The sequence below is a fragment of the Suncus etruscus genome, chromosome 8 (assembly GCF_024139225.1).
Source record: "Suncus etruscus isolate mSunEtr1 chromosome 8, mSunEtr1.pri.cur, whole genome shotgun sequence".
NCBI lineage: Eukaryota > Metazoa > Chordata > Mammalia > Eulipotyphla > Soricidae > Suncus > Suncus etruscus.
Window position 1 is genome coordinate 6,256,297 of NC_064855.1, and position 25,486 is coordinate 6,281,782.

The window sequence follows — 25,486 nt, forward strand, 5'->3', positions numbered from 1 at the left end:
CCACTCCAGCCCCCAAAAAAGATGATATTTTATAAGAACATTATATTTTAAGTATCTATTTAAAAAAACCCTCTCACTGCCTAGAAAATATTAAAGTAGTAGAAGTCTGTATTTTTAGAAGGAGAGGATTGTTTTGTTTATGGACCACACCTGGCTATGCTCAAGCCTTCCCCCAGATCAGTGCCACAAGATTTCTCCTGGTGGACTCAGGGGACCATATGTGGTGATGGAGATCAAACCCAGGCGTGCAAGGATGCACCGGACTCTCTACTATCTCTACGGTCCTAGAAGTCTGACTTTATTTTTAATATATTTACTTTAAGCATAGTGGTTACAAATTGTTCTGGTTGACTCTCAGTCATAGAATGTACAGCACCCTTTACTATAGTGCACATTTCCTACCACCAATGTCCCTAATATCCCTTCTATCCACTCTCCTACTGTCCATCTCTTGAGCAGGCATTTCTCTCTCTCTCTCTCTCCTCTCTCTCTCTCCTCTCTCTCCTCTCTCTCCTCTCTCTCCTCTCTCTCTGTCCTCTCTCTCTTCCTATCTCCTCTCACTCACTCTCTATTTCCCTTTCTCGGTTTTTTTTGGGGGGGGTCACACCCGGCAGTGCTCAGGGTTACACCTGGCTCTATGCTCATAAATCGCTCCTGGCAGGCTCAGGGACCATACAGGATGCCGGGATTTGAACCACAGTCCTTCTACATGCAAGGCAAGCGCCTTACCTCCATGCTATCTCTCCGGCCCCTCTTTTCTTTTTTGACCTGTGGTTTACACTGTTGCTAATTAAGGGGTACCATGAATATAACTTTATCCCTTTCATCACCTAGTTCTTTCCCAGATTGATCAGTTCCAAATATCATTGTCACAGTGAACTGTTCACTACCCTGACTGCACTCACCACTCTTGTGGCAGTCTTCCTACTGGTCCTCCTTCTCCTCTTTTCTATCATCTCTGAATATTATTACCATATTATCTTTTATTTTTTATGTTCCATAAATGAATGGGATTATTTATTTATTCTATATCTATCCTTCTCCCTCTGGATCATTTAACTCAGCACAATAATCTCCGTTTCCATTCATGTATAAGCAAATTTCACAGAAGCCAAAAAGCTCCAACTTCTTTTATTTGACACAGGTAACATTCCAAACAAGAAGAAACAAGTAATTTGGGAAATTCGATCTTGAGAAGCATTCTAAATTTCTCCAAAGAAATGAAGCAGGATTTGGAAGGCCCATGTTTTCTGAGAGGATGTTTCTGATTTCATGTCCACTGATTTCTGGCAAAACACCAGCATCTTTGAGGTTACTTTCAATTTACACTTTAAAATCAATAGAAATTTACTTGTTTGGTAGCCTCCTCCCTTTAATATTTTTTCTCATGCTCATTAGCCTGACTGTGGCAAACATTTTGCATTATATACACATACGTAGATATCGATAGATAGATATCAATATATATCAAAGTTCTATCAATATAAGGCTCAATCAGTCTAAAGATCAAAGATCACATTGTAAAGGCTTATATAAATGCTATTTTTTAAATATTTATTTATTTATTTAGAACAAGGATGTGCCACACCTGGCAGTGCTTAGGGATTTCTCCTGGTTCCATACTCAGGGACTCTAGTTGCCAAGAATTAAACCCAGGGTAGGCTCTAGCAAGGCAAGCCCTCTACCCTCTGTACTATATCTCAGTCTAAATATAACTTTAATTTACTATCCCTAATATTGTGTCATATTAGCAAAGTGTTCAGGCCTACAATAACCCAATTTGCCTTCCCTTCCTTTCTCTTGCTGGGGATAAAGGCAGCGTGCAATTACTTTCTCCTCCATTTTTCCTCCCATACCTGCCTCCTTCTTCTCAGCCACTCATTCCCAGCCTCTGAGCAGTCAAACCCAGGGCCCTCCTTGTCATTAATAGCAACCCTGATCCATAATCTACCTGCCAGCATCCTCTTTGCTATCACTCATTTATTCCTGCTCATTCCTCAGACTCTCAGCTCTCAGACCCTGCTAAGACCATTATTAATATTATTTATATAAATATATTAATATATTGATTATTAATAATTATATTTCAGTTAGGAGTTTTCTAATTTCCATATTTGTAGTCTGTTCAGATCAATCTATGCTCCCTTTGAGTTCCATGAACATCTTCCATATCTCCACTCTTTTTTTTATTATATATAATTTTTATTTTGACCATATTGGCTTACATATCTTTCACAGTAGTATTTTAGGTACATATTAACATTGAGTCAGGGGAATTCCCATCGCCAAATTTGTCCTTCCTCCACCCCCGTTCCCATCCTGCATCCCATTTCCCCCACTCTCACCCCCAGGGCTGCTAAAGTAAGTGGTCCCCTCTGTGTCTAGCTTACTACATAGTGATCATATATCTGTTTGGTCCTGGTACCCTCCCTTATTTCCCCCTCTATTTGAGAGGCGGAACTAGATAGTTCAAGTTATGTGGTTCCGAGAGGTCAAAAGGTGGTTGGCACTTTTTGGCTCATTAGAGCTGCCATCCTCATACTCCACGCATGTACATCTAGCAAGATGTGTTTATACTAACTCACTCCATTCAAATATATAGCCCAATAATGATAATTTTTTATTTAAATTGGTTAATTAAAAAATTGCTGAAATTATTCTTTTCATTCTAAATTAGCCTTTATGTTAAAGACATAAAATTTAAAATAAGGGCCAGAGCGGTGGCACAGAGCAGTAAAGCCTTGCCGGTGCTAGCCTAGGACAGACCACGGTTCAATTCCGTGGTGTCCCATATGGTCCCCTAAGCCAGGAGCAATTTCTGAGCACATAGCCAGGAGTAACCCCTGAGCATCACCGGGTGTGGCCCAAAAACAAAAAAAAATTTTTTTAATAAATGTTAAATATCTCAGTGGTCTTTAATTAAAACATTAATCTTCAGGTCCAGTGGAGAGTAAATGCCTTATTTATGTGAGGATCTAGCTTCCACCACATTGTCACGTCGCCCACCCCCCAGTCCTGTGCTCCCTGAGAAAACTGAGTATGTTCTCTCCTTCCCTCCTTCCTTCCCTACTTTCTTCCTTCCTTCCTTTCCTCCCTCCTTCCTTGCTGCTTACATTTCCTCCTTCCCTCCCTCTTCCCTGCCTACTTCTTTCCTTCCTTTATTACTTCCCTCCCTCCCTCCTTCCTTTCTTCCTTTCCCCCTCCTTCCTTTCCTCATTCTATCCATCCCTGCTTCCTCTTTTCCTTTTTTTTGGAGGGTAGCCATCCCCAGTGGTGCTCAGGGTTTACTCCTGGCTCTGTGCTCAGTGATCACTTCTGGTGGGTTCTGAGGAACCATATAGAGTGGAGGGTATTGAACTCAGTGAATCACATGCAAATTAAGTGCTCAACCCACTGTACTATCATTCCAACAACTGTTTAAATGTAAAACATACCTTCTTCATACTACTATCTGACCAACCCTCCATCCACAGCACCTGGCACTTCTTGTTCAAAGCAGGATTACTCTCACAGTTGATTATGAAGTTTAAATTTGCAGAGTCCATTATCAACACAATATGCAAGTTTTGTTGAATTCCTAAAAAATGCAGAAAAAATTATAAAATATTGCAATAAGTAAGTCTATAATTGGTATGGTTTTATGAGATCCAATTTTTATAAACTGGATGGTACAAATTAATTACTTATTACAAGCTATGAAATAGTATTATACTATATTTACTTTGGTTAAAAAATACCTTATCTATGTCTGGGTGCTTATAAGCCAAGAAAAAATTCCAGAAGGATATTCATAAAGAAGATTAAATGTCAGAATAAGGTCTGGGTGACATTATTATTGCCATTTTATTGTACTTAGCTATATTTCAGTACTCTAAAATGCACATAACACTGCCTATAAAATATTGTTAGATTTTTGAAGAATGCAGTACAATTTAAAAAATTCATTTATTTTCTATGATAGGAGAGGCTACCATCGACTTAATGAGAACTAAAGCATCCTGGTAAATCCTCCCTTTTGTTTAGAATTTTCTAAATGTGCTTTTAATAAAGGAACATGTTATTTTATAAAGTCACCATGGAAGGGAAATAAACAACAAATTAACAAATTAATTAACTTCAAGAGACTTTCCATTCTAAATGAGAAAAATAAGGCAAGTTAAGTGAAGTTCCTTTCCGTGAACTGATCTGGACTGACGGCTGGATTCTCCATCACTTACTGTAGGTGAAGTAGTTGAAGACAGGCCCAAAGAAGCCGTCCTGTGATGCCTGATCTTTGAGAGGCGACAGCAGGGGCTCCAACTCCTCCAGCGTATACAGCCCCGGGACCTCACCTGTGGAGGCAAGCAGTAGGCTTTATAGCCATCCAAAGCACTTTCTACTTTTGCATTAAATAAGGTCAAGTATTAGGGTGCCTTCCTTGCACACAGCTGTGCCCCCAGTTCAATCCCCCACATGTTATTTAGCCCCCAAATAACTACCATGAGTGATTCGAGAGCACAGAGCCAGGAGTAGGATCTAAGCACCACTGGATATGGCCCAAAATTCAAAAACCAAGTCTATCCTTAATTCCATTCCCCACCCACCCAACCTCCAAATGCACAATCAGTCAGAGCTGATTGCTGCTACATTACTTGCAGCCTTTGATAAAAAAAAAAAAAAAGACTCTTAAATCTGTCTGAGACAGTTCAGAACTAGCCACACTCTGCCTGTCCAGTTCTCACTCCCCTCCCATTAGAAATGAAGCGTTTATGAACTTCCTGATTTCTGCACCTATAATCACCCCTTCCAGGACACAGTTTTCCCAACCCATTTTCTTCCCTCCCAAAGTTCATTATTTATTATTTCTTCTCCTAGTCCTGTGCCAGTGGCTATGCCCTATGTACTCTGCCACCCTTCCTGACTTATCTCTCCCACATGGGCCACAGACACTAAGTGTTGAGGGGGGACCAGAGCACTTGAAAGTGAAGGGATTTACTTCTCTTTCCTGCTCACTTAATTCCGAATTCCCAGGGGACAACAGTTGCTCATGTTCAGTATTAATCTTGGGACAAAAAAGAAAAGGAAAAAAGAAAGGAAAACTATCTCCTTGCCTGAAGACAGAAGGCTGTTGATCATTTCCAAAAATGCAGGATGAACGAACTGGTGATCCTCCAGCAGGAAAACCACCTGCTGGGCTTCAATGCCTGCCAGATGCAGCACCTGATGGGAAGAGAAGGTCCTTGAAGATCCTGTGAACCATCCAAAGAATCTGGCACAGCTACACACTTTTAGCCTAGATGAAAACTAAGTCACCTTGGTCTTTCACTTTCTTTTCTCGAGTAGTTAAAATTAAAGCATCAAACTATATCCACAGGATTTGGAAAAACTAATCCACTCATGACTATATATGATTTGGGAGAAAATCTAGTTCTTCTCCATAAAGGACATGAAAACAAAAACTAGATGATACTTTATGTGCGTGTGTGTGTGTTTGTGTATACACCTGTATAAATCCCATCTTTTCTTTCATGTCCATCTGATATTCCATAATTTGGGGTACCTGGCAACTAGAAATCCCTAGCAAATCATCAAAATTAAAGAGAGAGACTAGGATACAGAGATTCATGAAGGTCTCTGAGGCATGGGGAGCAGCGGACGGTGAGTCACTCACGCTTTTCAGGTCAGTCTTGAACTGCTTCAGCTCGTAGCCGCGGGACACCTTGGGCGAGAACAGCGCGGCTCCGTGCATGTGGCTCACCAGTGAGGTGAGTGTGCGGCGGCCCACACCGCTGCGCCCGGCCAGCAGAAGGGAGCCTCCGGGGAAGCTCAGAACGCGATCGATCCGAGACATGTACTCCAGGACTTCTTGGAAGAGCAAAATATCTAAAGTCTGGTTATCTCGTCCATAATGAATGAGGCCCTTTACCAAAAAAGATCACAAAGAATAGTTTTAGAAGCAGAGGCAGCAGCATGGAAGAAGATGGTAATCCTGGATTGTGAGATGAGGTCTGGCTCACTTTAGGGCCAGGGAGGTGTGTGCTCTGTTTACAGGGCCCAGGAGCAACCCCAAACTCACACTGTGAACAGCCACCATGCGCCACTGGTTGTGGCCCCAAAACCAGAAAGAACAAAACAAGTTGTTAAGTATCGATGTCATCTCATACTTTATATTTATCTATCCAGGGATCCAGATTTAATGACTATAAGAGAGGGGAAAATACCACACTATTTTAAAGGCTCAAGGGGTGGAGAGAGCACAATGGTAAGGCGCTTGCCTGGACCCAATTTAGATTTCCAGCACCCCTCATGGCCCCGCAAGTCTGTTCGGAATGATCCCCAGTGCAGAGCCGGGAATAAGCTCTGAGCTTTGCTGGGTGGGGCCTCAAAACAGAAAGATCACAACAATCCATTATTTTTGAAAACATGAGCATGATTTTAAAAAGCCCAATTTGGTATAATAAGACAGAAAGCTAATTATAAAGACTCTAAGAGCACACCCTCCATCAGTGTCACAAATCAAATGGATGTGGCACGTAGCATGAAACAACCCCCCAAATATCTAGAAACCTAGATCTAGAGGTGGGGTGGATTCCAATTCTTGGGGAACCCTGGAGCCATGAGGAGTTCTGCTTCTACAAGTGACTCAGAGGGTCATGAGTTTGGTACAATCGCTCACAATAGGATGATTTCCCTATTGATGTTGAGTCTAGTATTCTCCATCAAAATCTTTGTCCAGCATGCACCTTTATATGCATATACGCTTACAGATCTGCCACCCTGGGCTAAAGTTCAAAAACAAGAACCAATATTGTCTACATGTATTCTTTTTTTTTATTTTATAATAGCTTATTTTTATTGAGGATCAGAAATTAATATACGGTTAACATTATTTCTGCACACATCTTTCCAACAATACCCCCATGGCCTGAGCACTTCTTACCTTCACAGTAGCCCAAGGGCCCCTTTCATAATAGCTCAATCCAGGGCCTATTTTAGTAACATAGGATTGAAACATAAACCAATCAGATTTGTACAAGTACAACAATTTTAACCAATGGGAGCATAAACACATTTTGATGGCGGGAAGGATAAAGAGGAACCTGGCAGGATGGGGGAGGGGAAGCAAATTCTTAAACAAATAGCTAATTGATATTTACGCAAATACAATTATTTGTTTAGCCTATTTTCCATTTAGATCTATCTTTTGTGCAAGCAATAAGGATCATAATTTAAACTTTACAAAAACATATCTATAACTACATGCTTGAGAGCAGTTACAAAAACAGGTTCCATGGAAAGGTTAAGGCATCTGGTTAAGCCAGATTCTTTGTGCTAAGCTAAATTTATTTGCAGAGTTTTCTGTTGGTTCGGGGCTATGCAAACTTTTGTGGCTTGAATCAGACAGGCGGTGGAAAATTCATTCAGAGTTCCTTTGATATGTGGGGTGCTCGATCTCCCACATCTCCCCCTGTTTAGTATACAATATAGAAGGAACAGATCATAGAATCAAATTATTCCTGGCAGACTTGGGGGACCATGTCCGATGCCAGGGATAGAACCTGGGTTGACTGTGTGCAAGACAAACACCCTAACCACTGTGCTATTGCTCTAGCCCCGGATTCTATGATCTGCAAAGATGTGTAGCAGAGCTTTTCCAGAACACAATCATTCATTCAAATTGGAAATCAAATTCATCGCTTATATTATACCTTTTTGATGACATCCTTGAGATCTGCAGAATTCAATTTTCCAAGTGGTTTTCCATGAGGTGGCAGTGGCTGACCTGGGACTGCCCGAGTGGCTGGGTTATGCTGGGCTCCCCACGTAACATAAAAACTGTCTGTAACAACAAAGAGTTTGCTTATTCTATATATGCCCTTTACAATGGGAACATGAGTACTACAAATATTTGTCCCAACAAAATCCTTCCTCCCCCAGCGAGGCAGGGATATTATCCAATGTGTAAAAGACATGCTACTTATTTTTTTGCAAGAAGAAATCATTTTCAGACTAAGAAAGATTATGCCATTCAAGAATCAAAGGTATTCCATAGTAAACAATGAAGGTGACAGGCTACAAAAGGACATATGCTTTCACTCAAAACCAAGCCCGACTCTTGAACTATGATCAGGCTCTTCTTGGTTCATCTTGTCTAAGTTCTGAATGCATCCCATGGTTACCAAACACAAAAGAAGATCTCTTCTATACATCACAATATCCCTTTCCACTTCAAGATTCCGGGGCTAGAGCAATAGCACAGTGGTTAGGGTGTTTGTCTTGCACACAGTCAACCCAGGTTCTATCCCTGGCATCGGACATGGTCCCCCAAGTCTGCCAGGAATAATTTGAGTGCAGAGCTGGCAGTGGGTATAGCCCCAAAACAAACAAACAAATAAATAAATAAAAACAGAGGCCAGAGTGATAACACAGCATGTAAGACATTTGCCTTGCCCACAGCTAACCCAGGCAGGTTTGATCTCCAGAATTCCCAGAGCCACCCAGTAGTAACTTCTGAGAGCAAAGCCAAGAGTAACTTTTGATGCTGAGTATGGCCCAGAAAAAGAAAAATAAATAAACTTCAAGCTTCCCTTTGGCTTATGGAATAACAGCTCTGAAGATGAATATCATCAGATCTTAGCAATTTATTTACATGACTTTATTTATTACCTGCCATATTGTCTAGTATGTCTGAGCCCCAGTCTCCTTGAAATACTGAAATTAAAATGCTGTCAAACAAATGAATTTCCTTTGCACCAACAATTTTGTCACGAAATAAGCGCTTTGCTTCATATGCCACAATCTCTAACACATTATCTAGTGGGTGGTTTGAAGATCCTAAAAAGAAAAACTTCCTTTAATTGTAATAAAAGTCAAATTATTTGGAAATGGTATATTTCTACATAGTACTAGAAAAAAAATAAGAAACTACATACCATCATTTTGGCATCAGACAAATATAAGGAAAAAAGAAATAAGTGTATTTTGTTAATGAGTTGGTAAATTCTTATTCAATGGTTATAGTAAACACCATTATTTCTAGTCAATTTTATAAAAATATAAAACCCTAAGAATATCACACATGCTTTTCTACAAAGAATAATAATTTCATTTTTTACAAAATCAAGTGTTAATAGTAATGATCATACATATTTGGAAAAGTAAAACATTTTTCATTTTAATATTTAAGTTTAATCATCAATTTGGAAATTAATATTCATTTAAATCTTATTTTTAGAATAAGTTATACTCATCTAATATATCTTTTACAAATACAATATGTAACACAAATAGACCACAAAAATAAAGACATACTGTGGCATTCTGAGAGCGATAAAAGCTTGAGAGCATAAAAGCAAAACTTACCTCCTTCTAAATCATATCTGAATAAGCCAAGAACCCACTGGGTAAGAATGCAAGGAGTAAAGAAATAGTGACTATAGTCATCAACTGTAAATTTGGCCCGCACCTGAAAAAGATACCATAAATAATCTGTAAACTTTCATACATAGCTTTTTGCATTTACAGTGCATATATAGCATAATATGTACTAGTACTATAGATTTTCCCGTCACTTTAGATGGGCATGAATTGCCAATTTGGTGGGAATTATTGTGCCACATCTGGAATTGCTCAGGGGTTACTCCTAGCTCTATTGCACTCAGAAATTAATCTTGGGGTGCACAGGGGCCATGTGGGATGCCAGGGATTAAACCTGGATCAGTCATATGCAAGGCAACCTACTACACTGGTCTCTAAAATACCAGTTTTTACCAGTGAATTGATATTCATCCCAACAGAACACTTTTCTTTATTAACTTGCATATTATTATTTTCTGCATTTAAAAATATTCAGCAGAGGTTCATAGATTTTAGCAGACTACCAAAAGTTGTCTATGGCAAAAATATAAAAAAGTTAAAAAGTCCTGCTACATACAGGAATTCAAAGAAAACTAACAGCTTCATTTAAAGGAAGCTATATAACCCAAGACCTGTAGAGGTCTGATAAAGGCCAATTTCCCAGGGCTAGCGCCACAGGGCTATTTTTTTTTTTTTTTTTTTTTTTTTTTTTTTTTGGTTTTTGGGCCACACCCGGTAACGCTCAGGGGTTACTCCTGGCTATGCGCTCAGAAGTCGCTCCTGGCTTGGGGGGCCATATGGGACGCCGGGGGATCGAACCGCGGTCCGTCTCCTAGGCTAGCGCAGGTAAGGCAGGCACCTTACCTCCAGCGCCACCGCCCGGCCCCGCCACAGGGCTATTTTATGTTCAAAAATCAGTGACCTTTCAACAAATCAAAAAGCCTCTCTTTAATATAAAACTAAGAGCCAACTGCCTATTTCCAAGGGTCATTGCTCTTAGACTAGTATTGATTGATTTTCACTTGAAATAACATAGAAAAACGGGATTTCTTGTTTCATAACATGCTTTACTTACGTTCCCTCCAATGCTATATTTAAAATACTCTTCTATAAAAACTTCCATAATGTTTTCGTCTATTCCCTTACTGAAGAATTGCTTCTCTTGCCCCCAGGCAGTCTATAGATTCCTTTTAATTTTCACAGCCCAGTTAAGACCCTACCTCCTCTTAATTAACAACTACCACTCACATGTCCTCTTCTATGGCAGCTCTCTCATTTGATCACAAGATTGTAATCACTCTGTTAATATCACATTCTGTGATAGTTTATTTATGTGCCTTAATCCCTTGCTGGAGTGTAAATGTGCAGAGAACAGAGGCATTTTTCCATCCCTGGCTTCGAAAGGGGAAGAAGACACCCAGTTGATTTGGATGTCTGCACCCCAAAAACCCCATTTCAAATCTCTTCTCCACTTCAGACATTTCCTCAGGAAACATTAGGAAAAACAGAGATGTCCGGGACTACCCTCGAGTTTGAAATCCTGAAGAACTTTGTTGGCAGTAAACAGAGCTGGATTTAGAAAACGAAGATGTGAACTTCATTCTCCATATGCCTGTAAACTGAGAGTCTGAGGTGGGGGTCCTCAAACTTTTTAAACAGGGGGCCAGTTCACTGTCCCTCAGACCATTGGAGGGTCTGACTATAGTAAAAACAAAACTTATGAACGAATTCTTATGCACACTGCATATATTTATCTTATTTTGCAATGAAGAAACAAAGCAGATACAAATACAATATGTGGCCAGTGGGCCATAGTTTGAGGACCACTGGAGGGAACTAATGTGGCTGGAGACACAACATTGCCTGGAGCTCCCAGAGCACCTGTGCCTACACAGCTCACACCCCAACAACATAGAAGGCCTGAGCACCAGGCAGGTCAGTAGTATAGGCTTGTACAGGAACCACGATACAAATCACACTACACACATACCTGTTCATACACCTGTACCATAGATCCTGCTAGGAGATGAATCTTTGATGTAGAACCCCAAATAGGATGATTCTTCAGATTTTTATGTAAAACAGGCTCCAAATATGCTCCATAGATTGTCTGTAATTGTTCTCTTTCTGGATAGCTGGAAAAGGCAGGAGAGGGAAGAATGTTTAAAGAAAATAATAAATTGATATTAAAATTTTAAAATATGGGGCTGGAGAAATAGCATAGAGGTAAGGCATTTGCCTTGCATTCAGAAGGACGAGGTTCGAATCCCGGCATCCCATATGGTCCCCCGAGCCTGCCAGGAGCGATTTCTGAGTGTAGAGCCAGGAGTAACTCCTGAACACTGCCGGGTGTGACCCCAAAATCAAAAAGCAAACAAAATTTTAAAATAAAGTCAGGAGAACGCATATCTCCTAGGTTTCCCTAGAGGCCAGTAACACACTCAAGGACACTATTCTTACGTTAGCCAAATTAGCTCTCTATTATCTATTACCAAATACAGAAAATCCAGGAGAATGACAGAAAATCAGAGCAATTTGAAAAACACTGAGCTTTACAAAGGGACAAAAGAAAATGTTTTCTTAAGGAGAAAAAGCATTCTGAATTAAGAAAAACCTAAACAATATGGCAGCAAGTCACATTAGAACTATAAAAATAGAATATAAAAAGTAAAATCAACCTTTTTTTTTGGTCAAATTTATTTTGAGGGGTGGGAGGGGAGAGGTTAGAGCGCATAGCCAGTGAAGCTCAGGGAAGTTTCTGCTCTGTGCTCAAGTCACCCCTGGCTTAAGGATAGTATGTGGGGATCAAATCAGGGTCAGCCCCACGTGAGGCAAGAGCCCTACCCACTGTGCCTACCTACCTACTCCAGCACCTCAGATTAAATTTTATTTCAATATACCTGATTGGAGGTTTGTTCCTCTACCTATGGCACACCTTGTGGCTCCCAAAGTCCTGCAAGGAGTGTCCCTGAATAAAGAACCATGCGAGACTTCTGAGCACCAATAGTGTGCTTTGCTTCCCCATCGAAAGAACATTAATAAAGCATAATCCGCAGGAAAAAATTAAAACAGTATTTTGTAAAGCAAAATATAATGAAGATATTATCATAACATTTAAGTAACATTTAAGGACCCTATAACAAGTCCACATAGATGGATGTGCTAGGATTAATGTGAGAAATTACCAAAATAATGACCTCTCTTCCTTATCCATATTTAGATTATTTTCTATTATTGCTAATATATAAGATATTGTAATTATAGCCCTTATCATCCTAAATTATTACTTACACTTTGAGGAAGAAATAGACCAATACTATAGGAGCTTATGTTCTGACCATTCTTTAACTATGCTTTGAGGAACTATCTATCACTCATAGATACTATTAATAAATGCAAATACATGTTTTTAGAAAAGGAAAAAACAAGGTACATACTCTACAGCACAAAGACGAACAATAGAGGTGAATCGCGTGGTGAGTTTATGTCTTCCCAATCTCCCTCCGGCTGACATGGAAGCCACGATCTGAATATTTTCTAAACCAACCCATTCCAAATTTTCATCATAAAATCCTTGGTATGTCAATACCTATTTTGACACAAACATATATACAGTAGTCAATGCTACAGATTTTATAACCATGGTATGATCTTACATACAATACTATTGTCTTCAAGTACAATCATCAGGTTCCGTTAAAGTCAAGAATTTAAGATTAAAATACATTTTAGTTTTATACTATTAAAGAGTGCTATTCAAAAGTCTCTGATAAGTTACTGTTACCAAGTTTGGTGATTTTTAAATGTTTTTAAATTAAGCATTAAAATACAGATGATGGACCAGGAGTCCAAAGATCCACCAGTAATTATGAAAAGTGAAAACAATTAAGAAAAGAAAATTAATATTTTTCTAACAATACTCCCCTTTATTCTGCAGTTGAAACTAAATTTGGATCTATGCTATCCTAATGCATTCAGCAAATCTCTGTTTAGAATGTGTTATGAACTGCACTAGCAGAGAGCCCCCAAAGAGACAATGGTGACAAATTAGCCACCAAGGAAGAAGACTGAGGAAGCCAAGTCCTGTGAAGAAGGAAAAACCTAGAAACTCAAGAGAAACTTTGCCTGGCCCCCACACCCTGCCATAGGATAAGCACAGGTAATAGGTGTAGAACAAGGGGAGTTTCACTCTTTCTCTGCCATGTCATGTCAATGTAAGACTAACTTCTAAAAGGACAAAGATCAAAGAGGTCGCCCCAAAGTAAGGCTGCAGTGTTTCTCTTTATTTTCCACAACACAGCCCAGAAAAAGAACAACCCAAAGGAAGCAAGCAGAAGATTTTCTATTTGTATGAAATCATTTACAATATTTTCGATTATTTCAAGCTGTCTATCATTTGGAGACTTGCCTGCTGCAGGAATGCTACCAATGTGCTGGTCCCCCACTTATCAAGCTTGGGGAGGTTGATGTCCTTTAAGTAGAGAACGAGTCGCTCGCAGTCCTTGGGCCGGTACACACGGCCCGTGTTGGTGCTGATGACCATGCAGGTCTGGCTCAGCTTCTGGAGCAGGTGCCTCGACGTGGTCTGCGCGCTGCAGTGCACCGTGGCAATCTGGGTGGAGCGGAGCTGGGAAAAGGCGAACCGGAGCAGCATCCTACAGGAGGCGGCAACAGCTGACTTCAAAAACAGAAATGCTATCTCCATAGCCAGCACCAAATTACCATTTTGTTAGTATTTTGGTTTCTAAATTACAACGGATGATATTGGAGGAGAAAGAGGGTAAACATGGATGCACCATCCCAAATTAACCAGGTGATTTTCAAATTCATAGACTTCAATCATTTTTAAACTTGAATGTATTCAAAATTCTTTCAGAAATACAAGCCAAAGTTAACAGAAATAATTTAGATTGATAAAATAATTATATAAGACACTGTTTTCTCCCAATTAAAGTTAAGATAATAAGCAATAAAGATTTCCAAGTCTTACAAACTGCTAAAATTTTAAAGTTTAAGTCATTACTAGGAATGTAGAATAATACTCCCTGTCTCCTCTATTTTCATAAACTGTAGCCACTAAACACTAAAAATAAACCAATTTCCACAGAAAGAATATTTTTACACAACTAACATATAAATTTTAATTTATAAATATAGATCTAACATTTTCCTTTTTATTCTGACTGTATATGAATGCCTTTTTAGACAACTTCTCAGATTTCCTTCTTTGCATTAAAAAAAAAACATAATAGAATGGGAGAAAAAAGGATGCACTCTTCTCTATAGCTATCATATTCCTCACATTAGTGACAATGGAAGGACCAATCATGAAAATGAAAATGTATTATTCTTTAAGGAAAACAACAAAAGCTATTAAATTCTTTCAAGAGGGAAGGGAAGCATCAATCCTTAACAAGTGCCTCACCCAACAGTTTTTTTCTCTTACCCTTTGCCACATCCTTCTGGGCCAACAAGGATAAAGGGCTGCTTAGTGTCAGCTCTGAGCCAAGGCTTGACATAGTCTAGGCCTCGCTGCATGTCAGGGGTCTGGATAACTGGCAGAGTTTGGCTGTTACTGAAATCGTCTGCAGTCAAGTTTTCCGGCTTCTTCAACACGTAAGAGGCCAGCCGCCCTCGACTGGGATCATAGAAGGTGTCCAATGGTTTATGAGGGTCAGGAGGAGATTCTCGTGCCCAGTTAAAAACCTTAAGAGGCAAAGTTGTGTAAGTTTTCACACACACACACACACACACACTCATAAATGAATGTATAAAAAATTATTACTTCAAAGAAAAGGTCCCAAAGTAAATCACTTAGCATAGAAAAAAGAAAATTAAAAAGTTCACATGGGCAAAACCCACAAAACAGCCTTTCTAGTTAATCCTTTACCTCAAATGACAGTCTCTAACTGAATGAAATTACTATATTCAGTTAAATCACTAAGCAGAGTCAAAACTATCTAGCAAAAAAGATAAGGTTCAAGCTATAAAAAATGTTAACATTTTCATAAATGATCATAAACTAGTTCAAGGTAAAAATACAGACAATGTATATGTACTACACTACTAAATGCATGATTTAAAATGTTTCAAGTTTCCCCTGTTCCAGTGACTACACTGAAAGCTATGAACCTATAGAAAGTACAGTAAAATATTGACTAGATAATATCTTCATATATACACTACCTCTTTGGTGAACTCCAGACGTGATTTCATGTTCAAATTTCCACTGAGTCCTCTTATGAGATTAATAATAAATTGGTCATGGTCTTTACATCCATGTAGATGTGATAAACCATTCATCACTGTCCCAACCAAACTTGTTTCTACAACATAGTCATTCTATGGAATAAAATTCACAGACAAAAGGCAAACATGAGCTAGCAGGGCTGAGACCGCCTTGAAATTCACTTTATCTTTTCAAGGATCATCTTTAAGCTTATCCCTCTATTCAAATTTACAAAGTTCAGATCTTATTCAACATATACAAATATACATTAAAAATCAGCTGTATATTTCTAAGAAGTCAGTGATAAAATCCTCAGATAGATAGATGTGCATGGTTGTTTGCTTCCTAAATCTGAATAATATAAAAGTAAATAGAAATCAGTGAGCACTGGTGTGAAAAGAGCAGGTTGGGGCTGGAGAGACAGAACTAGGGCTGAAGTAATGCCCTTTTTTTTTATTATAATATAATTTTATTTTGATCATAGTGGCTTACATATTGGTGTCAATAATATTTTAGGTACATATTCACATAAAATCAGGAGGGATTCCCATCCATCACCAAATTGTTCTCCCTACCCGTCCGTTTTTGTCTTCCCTCCCATTTCTTCTTCCCTCACCCCCAGGGTGGCTAGAATATGTGGTCCCCTCTGTATCTAACCTATTACTTAGTAGTCTTGCACCTGTTTGGTTTTGAGGCCTCCCTTATTTCCCCCTATGCAGCTAACTGTGGCTTGTTCCTGGCACTGGACGCTCTGAGCACCAAGCAGGGAGGAGCCTCAAACACCACCATGTATGGTCCAAACCCTCTGAACTCAAGGAATAAATAAATGAAACCCAAAAAAAAATAAGAAGAAGAAGAAGAAAAATCCATTTGTCTTGCTAACAAAATCAAAGCCAGAGGCAAGGACCCAACAGATAGCAAAGACCAGGAAAGCCAGGATGGGGCTCTGGGCCCTTCTAGCATTATGTGGATGACCTGTGGTCCATCCTTCCATGCAGCCCTTTGCAGGCTGGCAGCACAAAGATAAAGAAATAAATGAAAACTAGTGAATGTAGCTGAAGTGAAACACCATTTGAAGTTGATTCATTAACTAGAATTTTGCTCAATTGTTTTTGGTTTAATTGTTTTTAATTTTGGTTTAATTGTTTTGAGTGTCACCCAGCTGTGTTCAGGTCTTAACTCTGGGATATGCACTCGGGGAGCACTTCCTGGTGGGCTCAGGGGACCATATGGGGTGCCACCAGGGATTAAACCTGAGTCAGCCATGCAAGGCAAGTGCTTTAACCCCTGTTCTCTCTCTACAGCCAAGCCACTCCATATTCTCACAGAGCTGCCCTTAAAAGGCAGCAGTGTGACGATCATCTTCTCATTCTTTTTCTCAAACCATCATGAACTATTATCCCCAGCTCACCTGCTTTAGAACCCACTGTAAAGCCTTTTCAAAATAATCTCCAATCCAGTTTTCAAGATTCTGCCTGTATTCAGCAGGCTCGTTCCTCAACCAGGATTTTATCAAAGAGTTCAGATCTGTCTCTTCATCACTGAAATAGGTGAAAAAAAGGAAAAGTCAGGATGAAATGACCGATTTACTTTCAACATAAAATGCTGCTCCACTAAACATTCTCCTCCTAGACATATACTTGAGCTGCTAAAATGAGTTTACTTCTACATGTGTATATATCTATATAGATAAAGATATCTCTCTCTCCCCCATATATACAAAAAGATACATAATGTTTTCATAAAAACAAAGCAAATTAATTTCAGCATGTGTGAGAGGGGTACTCTGGCCTTACTCCTGGCTCTGTTCAAGGGTCAGGGATCAAAATATATCAGCCACATGCAAGGTTATCCCTATATCACCTGTCTTACCAGCACTGTTTTTAAAACAGAATGAATTCTATATTTAGGGTGAGCCAAACACTGGTCTAACTCTTCCTACTCAAAGTCTCGTTTGCCTGTTAGGAACACAAAGTTCCAAGTCCTTCCACTACCTACTGAGGCAAAACTTTCATCTCCAAAAGATTCCTGGGTAATATCACTGCTCTCTAGAATTTAAGATATAGTGCACTTTAACACAAATCTTTTAAAAGATGTTTTCTTTCTTCTATCTCATTGAAAACCAATCTCCTGAAATCTACACCAGATATAAAAATCTGAAGTTCTTGGTATGAAGGAATACGATGCAGTGACAAGAAAGTGAGTCAGTCAGGCAAGCATGTGCCCAGAATCCAGCCCCACTGCCCCCTTTCTGTGCTCAGCAAGTGTAGCCAGACCCCAGCTCCTTGGCAAGTTCCTAGCTGTGCCATGGCCAGGCAGGTCTCAGCACTACAGGGGGGAATCACCCCAAAAAACATGGAACTAAAGCACAAAAACTGCGACCACCACACCCCTAGGAAGGGGGTTCCTGGGAGCATGTGTGAACACAAAACGGAAGAAGTGCAAGATTCAGGGGCACCAAAGCTATGTGCACACCACAATTGTGTGTGTGTGTGTGCGTCCTCCTGTCATCACAACAACGTCAACAACAACAAAGTGACAAGGGAGGAGATGGAGATAGACATCAGAAGATCTCCCTAAAGAAAATATGATTGTTCTAGCAGAATTTATGATATTATGCACTGAAATAAAGTATAATATTAACATATTATAACAGCTTTACAATGCATCATCATAAAACACTATAGCAAAATTACCTAAGAAAGATCATTCCCATTCTAGATATCGTGGCTGGCGAGGCGCAACTTAAATCATGAGTTTCAAATACAAAGTTCACGTTTGGACCAAACTGAATCCTTTCCCCACTCGGCATAGTGAGCAGTCGGTTATCATCGAGCACAGAATTCAGAGACTCGATCCACTCAGGGTCAATGTCACCATCGCAGATTATCCATGAGGTCACATCTGCTTCCAGACCAAAAAGGTGGAGGTAAAATCTGTAGCAGTAACACTTTAAAATGCAGGACACACAATCTATAATCTACAATGCAGGACACATCTATCTAGAATTCCTCAGGGGTGATTTCCAAAGGCATTCTATTACTACAGTGAAAATATAAAGAACAAAAGCTGAGCAAGTACATATCTCATGTCACTTTATTATTATAAGTGTACAAGAGAACCCATGAGCACTTCACTTCTAACTTAAAGGACCAACATCTAAGTGAACTGATAATGTTCTATTTATCTTTGAACACAGGAAATCGGTAATCTTACTAAAAAAAATACAGTGTGATAGATCTTATTTTTTTCTCTTCTCAAAACTGATTTTCTTCAGATCTCTTTTCTTCTACCATGTCACAAGAATATATGAAGGCTTGCTAGAAATTGCCTTTTTAGGAATTTCAGAACACTCACTTTTTAAAGCCCTATATAAGAAATAGAAAAGTCACCCATCAATTGTTTTTGCTATAAGTTAAGTGGTAACTTTAAAGGAAGCATTGGAACTAAATGGAAAGTTATGGGTTTCCAGAGTCAAACATATTTCAGTCCATCCTCCTTAAGAAACAGTGGTTTAAAAAACCAAAAAAAAAAAAAAAGAAAAGAAAAAGTGGTTTCAAGTTTTACTTGGAGTTAAGAAAAGGAAAAATATGGGCCAGAGCAGTGGCACAGAGGTAGGGCACTTGCCTTACACATGCTAACCTAGGACGGACCGTGGTTCGATCCCCTGGCATCCCATATAGTCCCCCAAGCCAGGAGTAATTTCTGAGTGCATAGTCAGGCATAACCACTGAGCATCACCAGGTGTTGCCCAACCCCACCACCACCAAAAATAAAAAGGAAAAAAAAAATATATAAGCAATAAAATGTAAGATAAAAGTTCAGTTAACTCTGCTCTTGTATTCCTATCTCATTAGAAGGGAAGAGACTGCATTGAAAATTTCTCCCACGGTCTCTGACAGATTTGAAGATTCATTATAACATAATTAAGTTATGGTATAAAAATAGTAGTTCCTCTCTGGCCAAAAGTTCTCTCATATGCCAACTCTGAATTTTGAGATCTGGAATTCTACTGTTTTACAACATTAAAGTTCCAAACTTATTCAAAACACTACCAGAAAAACACATTTGTAGCTCCAGGATGAATTTGTCACTTTGCTTATATATAAGTCCTACGTAAAACATGAATTCGGCAAAGGAGTTAAGATGTTTCAGGGAACTAACCTGGATACTCTGAGTTTCTAAGGAATCTGACAGAGTATTAAAATGATAGCATGCCTTGAGTATTCTATCAGACACCATTACAAGGCAGTTTACAGCCTTATGAGACTTGATACATAGCCTGACAGAAATGTGCCACCACTCTTCATTAACTATAAAGGCAACGATGATTCATTTTCAACAGAGACCAACCAACCTTGCGGTTCTCGAACGACTTGCCGAGCACTATTCGTCAAAACGCCATCAGACCACTCCCTGGTGTCCATGTCAATATGGCCTAGTAACTGTTGTCTGGGCATCGCTTTCGGGTTCATGGTGTATTGTTTTACTACTCTGCCAATCTTACAAAGGGCTGCCCTTAACATTCTCCACAGAGTCGATTTTCCAGCACCACTTGGGCCAACAATTACGACGCCCATCCTCTGACATAGCTGTTCGTACAGTTCTAGAGCCTTCTTAATCTGGTGAAAAAGAAACATGTCCACCATGGTTGGCAGTGTTTAGTCACAAACATGTCAATCAAGCTCTGCTTTCTTCAGAGGAAAATAAAGTCATAAATAGAGGAGTAAGTAAATAAAACTGACTGTCTTTAATAACATGAGGTTTAAATTTAGTGTTTTTTGAAGAGCATGCGGATCAATCACACCATTAGCTCTGGAGGCTACTTTGGCGGTTCAGTGCTGAGATTCACTCTATGGAATGCCCCAAGGATCATATAGAGGAAAATTCCAGTAATAACCAAAAAAAAAGTTTCAGGTTTTCTTTACATGATTACAACTCCCATTATTATTATTACTATTATTATTATTAAGTACAGTTCCCATTACTTGACCATTCAAATATTTATTATTTTCTCAATCTATTCATTCAGAATACTAGTCATATGACTTCCTAATTCAGTCATTTACAGTCTATCTCTCAAAAAAAAAGTTTTTTGAGAAGGGGCAAAATAGTGATTCTGAGCATGATTTGTTCCATAGAAAGACTTTTCCAAATAATATGCAAATAAAAATTAAATTATGTAATTAATTATCAAAAACAGATCAAAAATAAAGATGATAAAGTATATGCCTGGTTCTAGAAGAGATAACAAGAAAAAAATGGTGAGGAAAAACATCGGTGAGGAAAGTAACACAAATCCCAACCTTCATGGAAACAGATACCTGTTGGAGAAGAACCAATATATATGCATTAAACCAAAAAATATACATTAAACAAGGTTAATAAAAATAAAATAAAATAAATAAAACCAAATATGGACTTTGGGGATTAAGAAGGTCTATTCCCTAGAAAGTAAAGATGAAGATGAAAGTAAATTAATAAGGAATTAAATAGGTAACAACTGTAAAACCGTGAAGCAAGCTTAGCAGTCACCTGATTGGGAATGATTTCATAGTTGGCCTCCTCAAAGACTTGCTTTAATGCAGCGCTCAGTTCCTCATATTCCACTTCTTTAAAGTCAATTCCAGGAAACACATCTTTGATCAGTGCGTCAAACCGAGAGCAATCAGCAAATGTGAACTTGGACATTGTATTTAGCCTCAATGCTTGGACCACAATGTGACTTTCATTAACTAGAGAAAGTTCCATTTTTAAATGATTAGTCATTAATTTGATGACCATGAAAATCTCTGGGACCAAAGTGGTGGCGCAGTGGTAGGGCATTTGCCTTGCATGCGGCTGACCTAGGACAGACCAGGGTTCGATTTCCCCAGCGTCCCATGTGGTCCCCCAACCCAGGAGCGATTTCTGAGCGCATAGCCAGGAGTAACCCTAAGCATCACTGGGTGTGTCCCCCAAAAAATACTAAAAAACAAAAAGAAAATTTCTGTGTTCTATAGCCTTAATATGCATTATTAAAAATTAAATGGTATACTAGACTTTAGTTGTATTTAAATATATTTGCTTTTATCTGACTTGCCAAGCTCATTTTATCATCTTTTAGATACTAAAATATCATGTCACTATGTAGACTTCTGGGATCTTTCCAAAAAATTTAAATCCTGGATACCAGAACTTTAATTAGTGATAAAAATCATTATTACCTATGTTTATACAGGATTTATTTATTATATCATCATTAAAAACTGTAAGATTAGAAATTATACTGATATTATTAACATTTTACATAAAATCAAGTCTTAAATGACTTGTTAACAATGCACAGGAGTATTTTATTTTATTGGGAGGATAGTTTTTTGTTTTGTTTTTGGTCCAGATCCAGCAATGTTCAGGGGTTACTCCTGGCTCTGAATTTAGGAATCACTCCTGGACAATGCTCAAAACACCAGTTAGGATGCCAGAGGTTGAGCCTGGGTTGTCTACATGTACGGCAGATAGATTTTCCCTTCCTACTATACTATCACTCTATCACCAAATCAAAACTATGTTTTGATATTTTGTTTAGTGTACTGTTTAAAAAAATAGCCTCTGGGTTTTTAAAAGTTCTGTTCTCACTTTAAACCTAGGTAAATTCTCAGGCTCTAATTCAAAAATTAGGAATTTGGGAGTGATATTCAAGAATCTGTTTCATCTGCTTTCTTATTGTTTTGTCTGGCAGTGGCACATAGAGGTGCTTGGGGCGTACTTCGCACTCAGTGCTCCAAGTATCAGTCACTGAACCCTGAGGATCCCTCCTGGCTCTGCATCCAGGTCTTTAGAGACTGTATATATTGCCAGGGTTGGAACCCAGGTCAGTTACCTGCAAAGCAAACAATTTTTCCATTGTACTATCTCCTTGGAATTCCAGATAGGTTTCTTTAACAAGCCTTTAGGTGACTCCAAGGTGCAGAGATTAAGAATGATGAGCCAGGTTATTCCTTCATATATCACAACCAATTATTGTAGATGTAAAAATTATATAGTATTGTATAAAAAAAATTGGGAAAAATAAAAATAAAGTACATAGCTTAATTACAAAGTAAGTATCAGAGCTGGGAAGTTAACTCAAAGGGCTGGAGCATATTCTCTGCATGCTGGAGATGTCAGCACCACACGGTTCCTGAGTGAATATGCTAAGAGCAACCCAGAAGCACCACACAGGAAGTAGATCCTAAGCACTGCTAGGTGGGTCCCAACAAAAGCCCCACAGCCCCGAAATGGTAGCATCTTCAGTACTTTAGTTTTGGTAAACATTCTATTACAATAAAAATGTTACTAAGAGAAAACTCAGGATAGACTATAGTGAAATTCCCAAATGTATCTTTTCTATAAATCTTATATTTTCCAAATCATATTTGAAAATAAGATTACATCTGGAAAATATAATACCTTTTTCGTTAAAAGCAGTTTTCTTCAACTGTCTCAGAAGATTTCCACTTCCCCTCAAAACAGTTTTCAGTGCTCTCAAACCCCAATCATAATGTTGCTGTGGAGTCAAAAGTTCTCTGGAATAAAGACACAAAATTTATCAAGCATCAGACAGCTATGAGAATATCATTTTATCATCGGCTCCAAGGGAAAACAGAAATATAACTACAGACACAGAGCGATGAGAATCGATATCCTGTTAATTTATGTCAGACAACCAATCAGAAAAAATGATCACTCAAGTCAGATTTTAAAGTTGAATGGATCTCAAAGAATAGAAAGACTCTTTCATGGCTAATACCTTAGTGAAGAAATGAACTGCAATTATCTGTTACCTTTATGCCTAAAGCCTTTGACCAGGCCATTTTGGTCTCAAATTCTAGCACTCTTATTTCTTTCACTTAAATGATATGAACCAAAAGATCTGCTTGTCCTAAGAAGCAAAATGTCAATCTAATCTGATGAAAAGAAAAATTATGAAAGGTTCCCTCCAAAGAATAATAGAATTTTTGACCACTCATCTGATAAATGACCAACTCAATGTGTATTATTTATCTGGAACACTCCAATAAATACAGCTCCCAGGAAAACAGAAAAAATAAAATTCATACTTTTTTTTGAAAGTGGCTCAAGTCAATGTTTTCATCAAACTAAAAACTTCTATTAACACCTTAATAAATTATAAATATCAAAATCATTATATCAAATACATTATAAATATCAAAAAAGGCAAACTGGACAAATATAAAATGATTACAAAAAATCATAACCAGTCATAGAAGCTAAAAACTATAGTAATATTTAAAACAAACCAAAAAAACTCACCTTGATAGATTGAAGATAGCCACTAATTTTCTGCCCAATACTTTAGCCTCCTTAAAGCCTTCTGAATAGAGAATTACTTCTGCAATAAGCTCATTATCTGGATGAGACATAGCTACTGGCCTGAAAAGTTGCTTAAGATTATCAGGCAGTTTTTGTCTTCCTCCATAACCTTTCCCAGCAGGATTCATAGTAATAAAAATTCCAGAGTTAGAATTTATTTCTACCTGAAATATTAAAATATAAGCATCATATATTTGAAACTGTATATATAAAATACATTTCAAAATAATTTCTTTTGTTTTTTGGGCCACACCCAGTGACGCTCAGGGGTTACTCCTCACTATGCACTTAGAAATCACTCCTGACTTGGAGGACCATATGGGATGCCAGAGGATTGAACTGCGGTCCATCCTAGCTCAGCGGCATGCAAAGCTAATGTCCTACCACTGTGCCACCTCTCTGGCCCCTTGCTAAAATTCTTCTTTTGTTTTGTTTCGTTTTTGTTTTGGGGTTATGCCTGGCAGCACTCAGGGGTACTCCTGGCTTTAGGCTCAGAAATCGCTCCTGGCAGGCTCAGGGGACCATATGGGATGCCGGGATTCAAACCACCATCCTTCTGCATGCAAGGCAAACTCCCTGCCTCCATGCTATCTCTCCAGGTCCGTTCAAATTCTTAAAAAGGTTTACACATGGTTACAGATCAAAGATGAGAGCAAAGCTAAAGTAACCCCGATTCTGAGTTCTGTCACATCTTAATATTTCCATGCCTCAAACTTTCAATGTGTTCTCTACCTCCTGGCCTAGGAGTTCACACACAGTCTTATGAGTCTTCAAAGCATCTTGAATTGTCTGGATTTGCATTGAAACTGCTGACAGAACAGATTCTTCCAGTCTGTTGAATTCATCAAAACAGCCCCATGCACCACATTTCACCAAGCCAACAAATATCCGTCCCATCGACTTCACATCGATGCCCTTTAAAATAATAATTGAAACATATGTGCATTAGAAATAATTAAAGTCCCAAATAGTAATTTAATATTTAGTCATTTGTTCATAAAACATTTCACTGAGTCATGCTTCTTTTGTTTTATTTTAAATAAAAATGATCAAATCTTAGGGTGATTTCAAGGAATAAAAAATGGTGTTAATCTTTTTTTTTATTTTGGAATAAATAAAAGTGGGAAAGAGTTCTGAAAAGTTCTTAGAACTTAGAGATTTTTGTTTTAACTATTGTTTTAAATGAAATATAAATCCTAAAGTATTTTGAGGTAGTCATTTTAAATTTCTTTCCTTCCTTTTATGTTCACTGTTACTTCTTTTATACTGTTAAGATAAATTCTCATTACGAATTTAAACTTATTTTCTTAGGGGCAACCCAAGAAGTGCTAGGGAGTTCAGGGATCTCTTGGCAATATTTGACCAGCCAGGTCAGACTGTTAATGACAGGGCGTGGTACAGGGATAAAAGTGGGGCTCAGCCATATGGGGCTCTTTCCTGGGGCTCCATCCAGCTCTGACATAACTTTAGACAGGGCAACTACAAAGACTCAGGTCCTTGGGCAGGTAAAGCATGCAACCCTGAGCTCTGAGCTGCTTCCCAGATTCCCATGTTATAAATAAATGA

General features: G+C 38.6%; 1 protein-coding gene across 1 annotated transcript in view; it reads right to left on the minus strand.

Moving 5' to 3' along the window:
• The window catches only part of DYNC2H1 (dynein cytoplasmic 2 heavy chain 1), a 150,079-nt gene that overhangs the window by 63,659 nt on the left and 60,934 nt on the right, over positions 1–25,486 (minus strand). Inside the window, 19 exon segments of the mRNA XM_049778603.1 lie at positions 3,435–3,577; positions 4,218–4,331; positions 5,091–5,199; positions 5,651–5,899; positions 7,689–7,819; positions 8,647–8,814; positions 9,343–9,445; positions 11,327–11,471; positions 12,774–12,925; positions 13,745–13,991; positions 14,783–15,042; positions 15,523–15,678; positions 16,977–17,106; positions 18,262–18,469; positions 19,923–20,187; positions 21,101–21,300; positions 22,997–23,112; positions 23,861–24,084; positions 24,653–24,835. Of these exon segments, the coding sequence (XP_049634560.1) occupies positions 3,435–3,577; positions 4,218–4,331; positions 5,091–5,199; positions 5,651–5,899; positions 7,689–7,819; positions 8,647–8,814; positions 9,343–9,445; positions 11,327–11,471; positions 12,774–12,925; positions 13,745–13,991; positions 14,783–15,042; positions 15,523–15,678; positions 16,977–17,106; positions 18,262–18,469; positions 19,923–20,187; positions 21,101–21,300; positions 22,997–23,112; positions 23,861–24,084; positions 24,653–24,835 (3,303 nt within the window).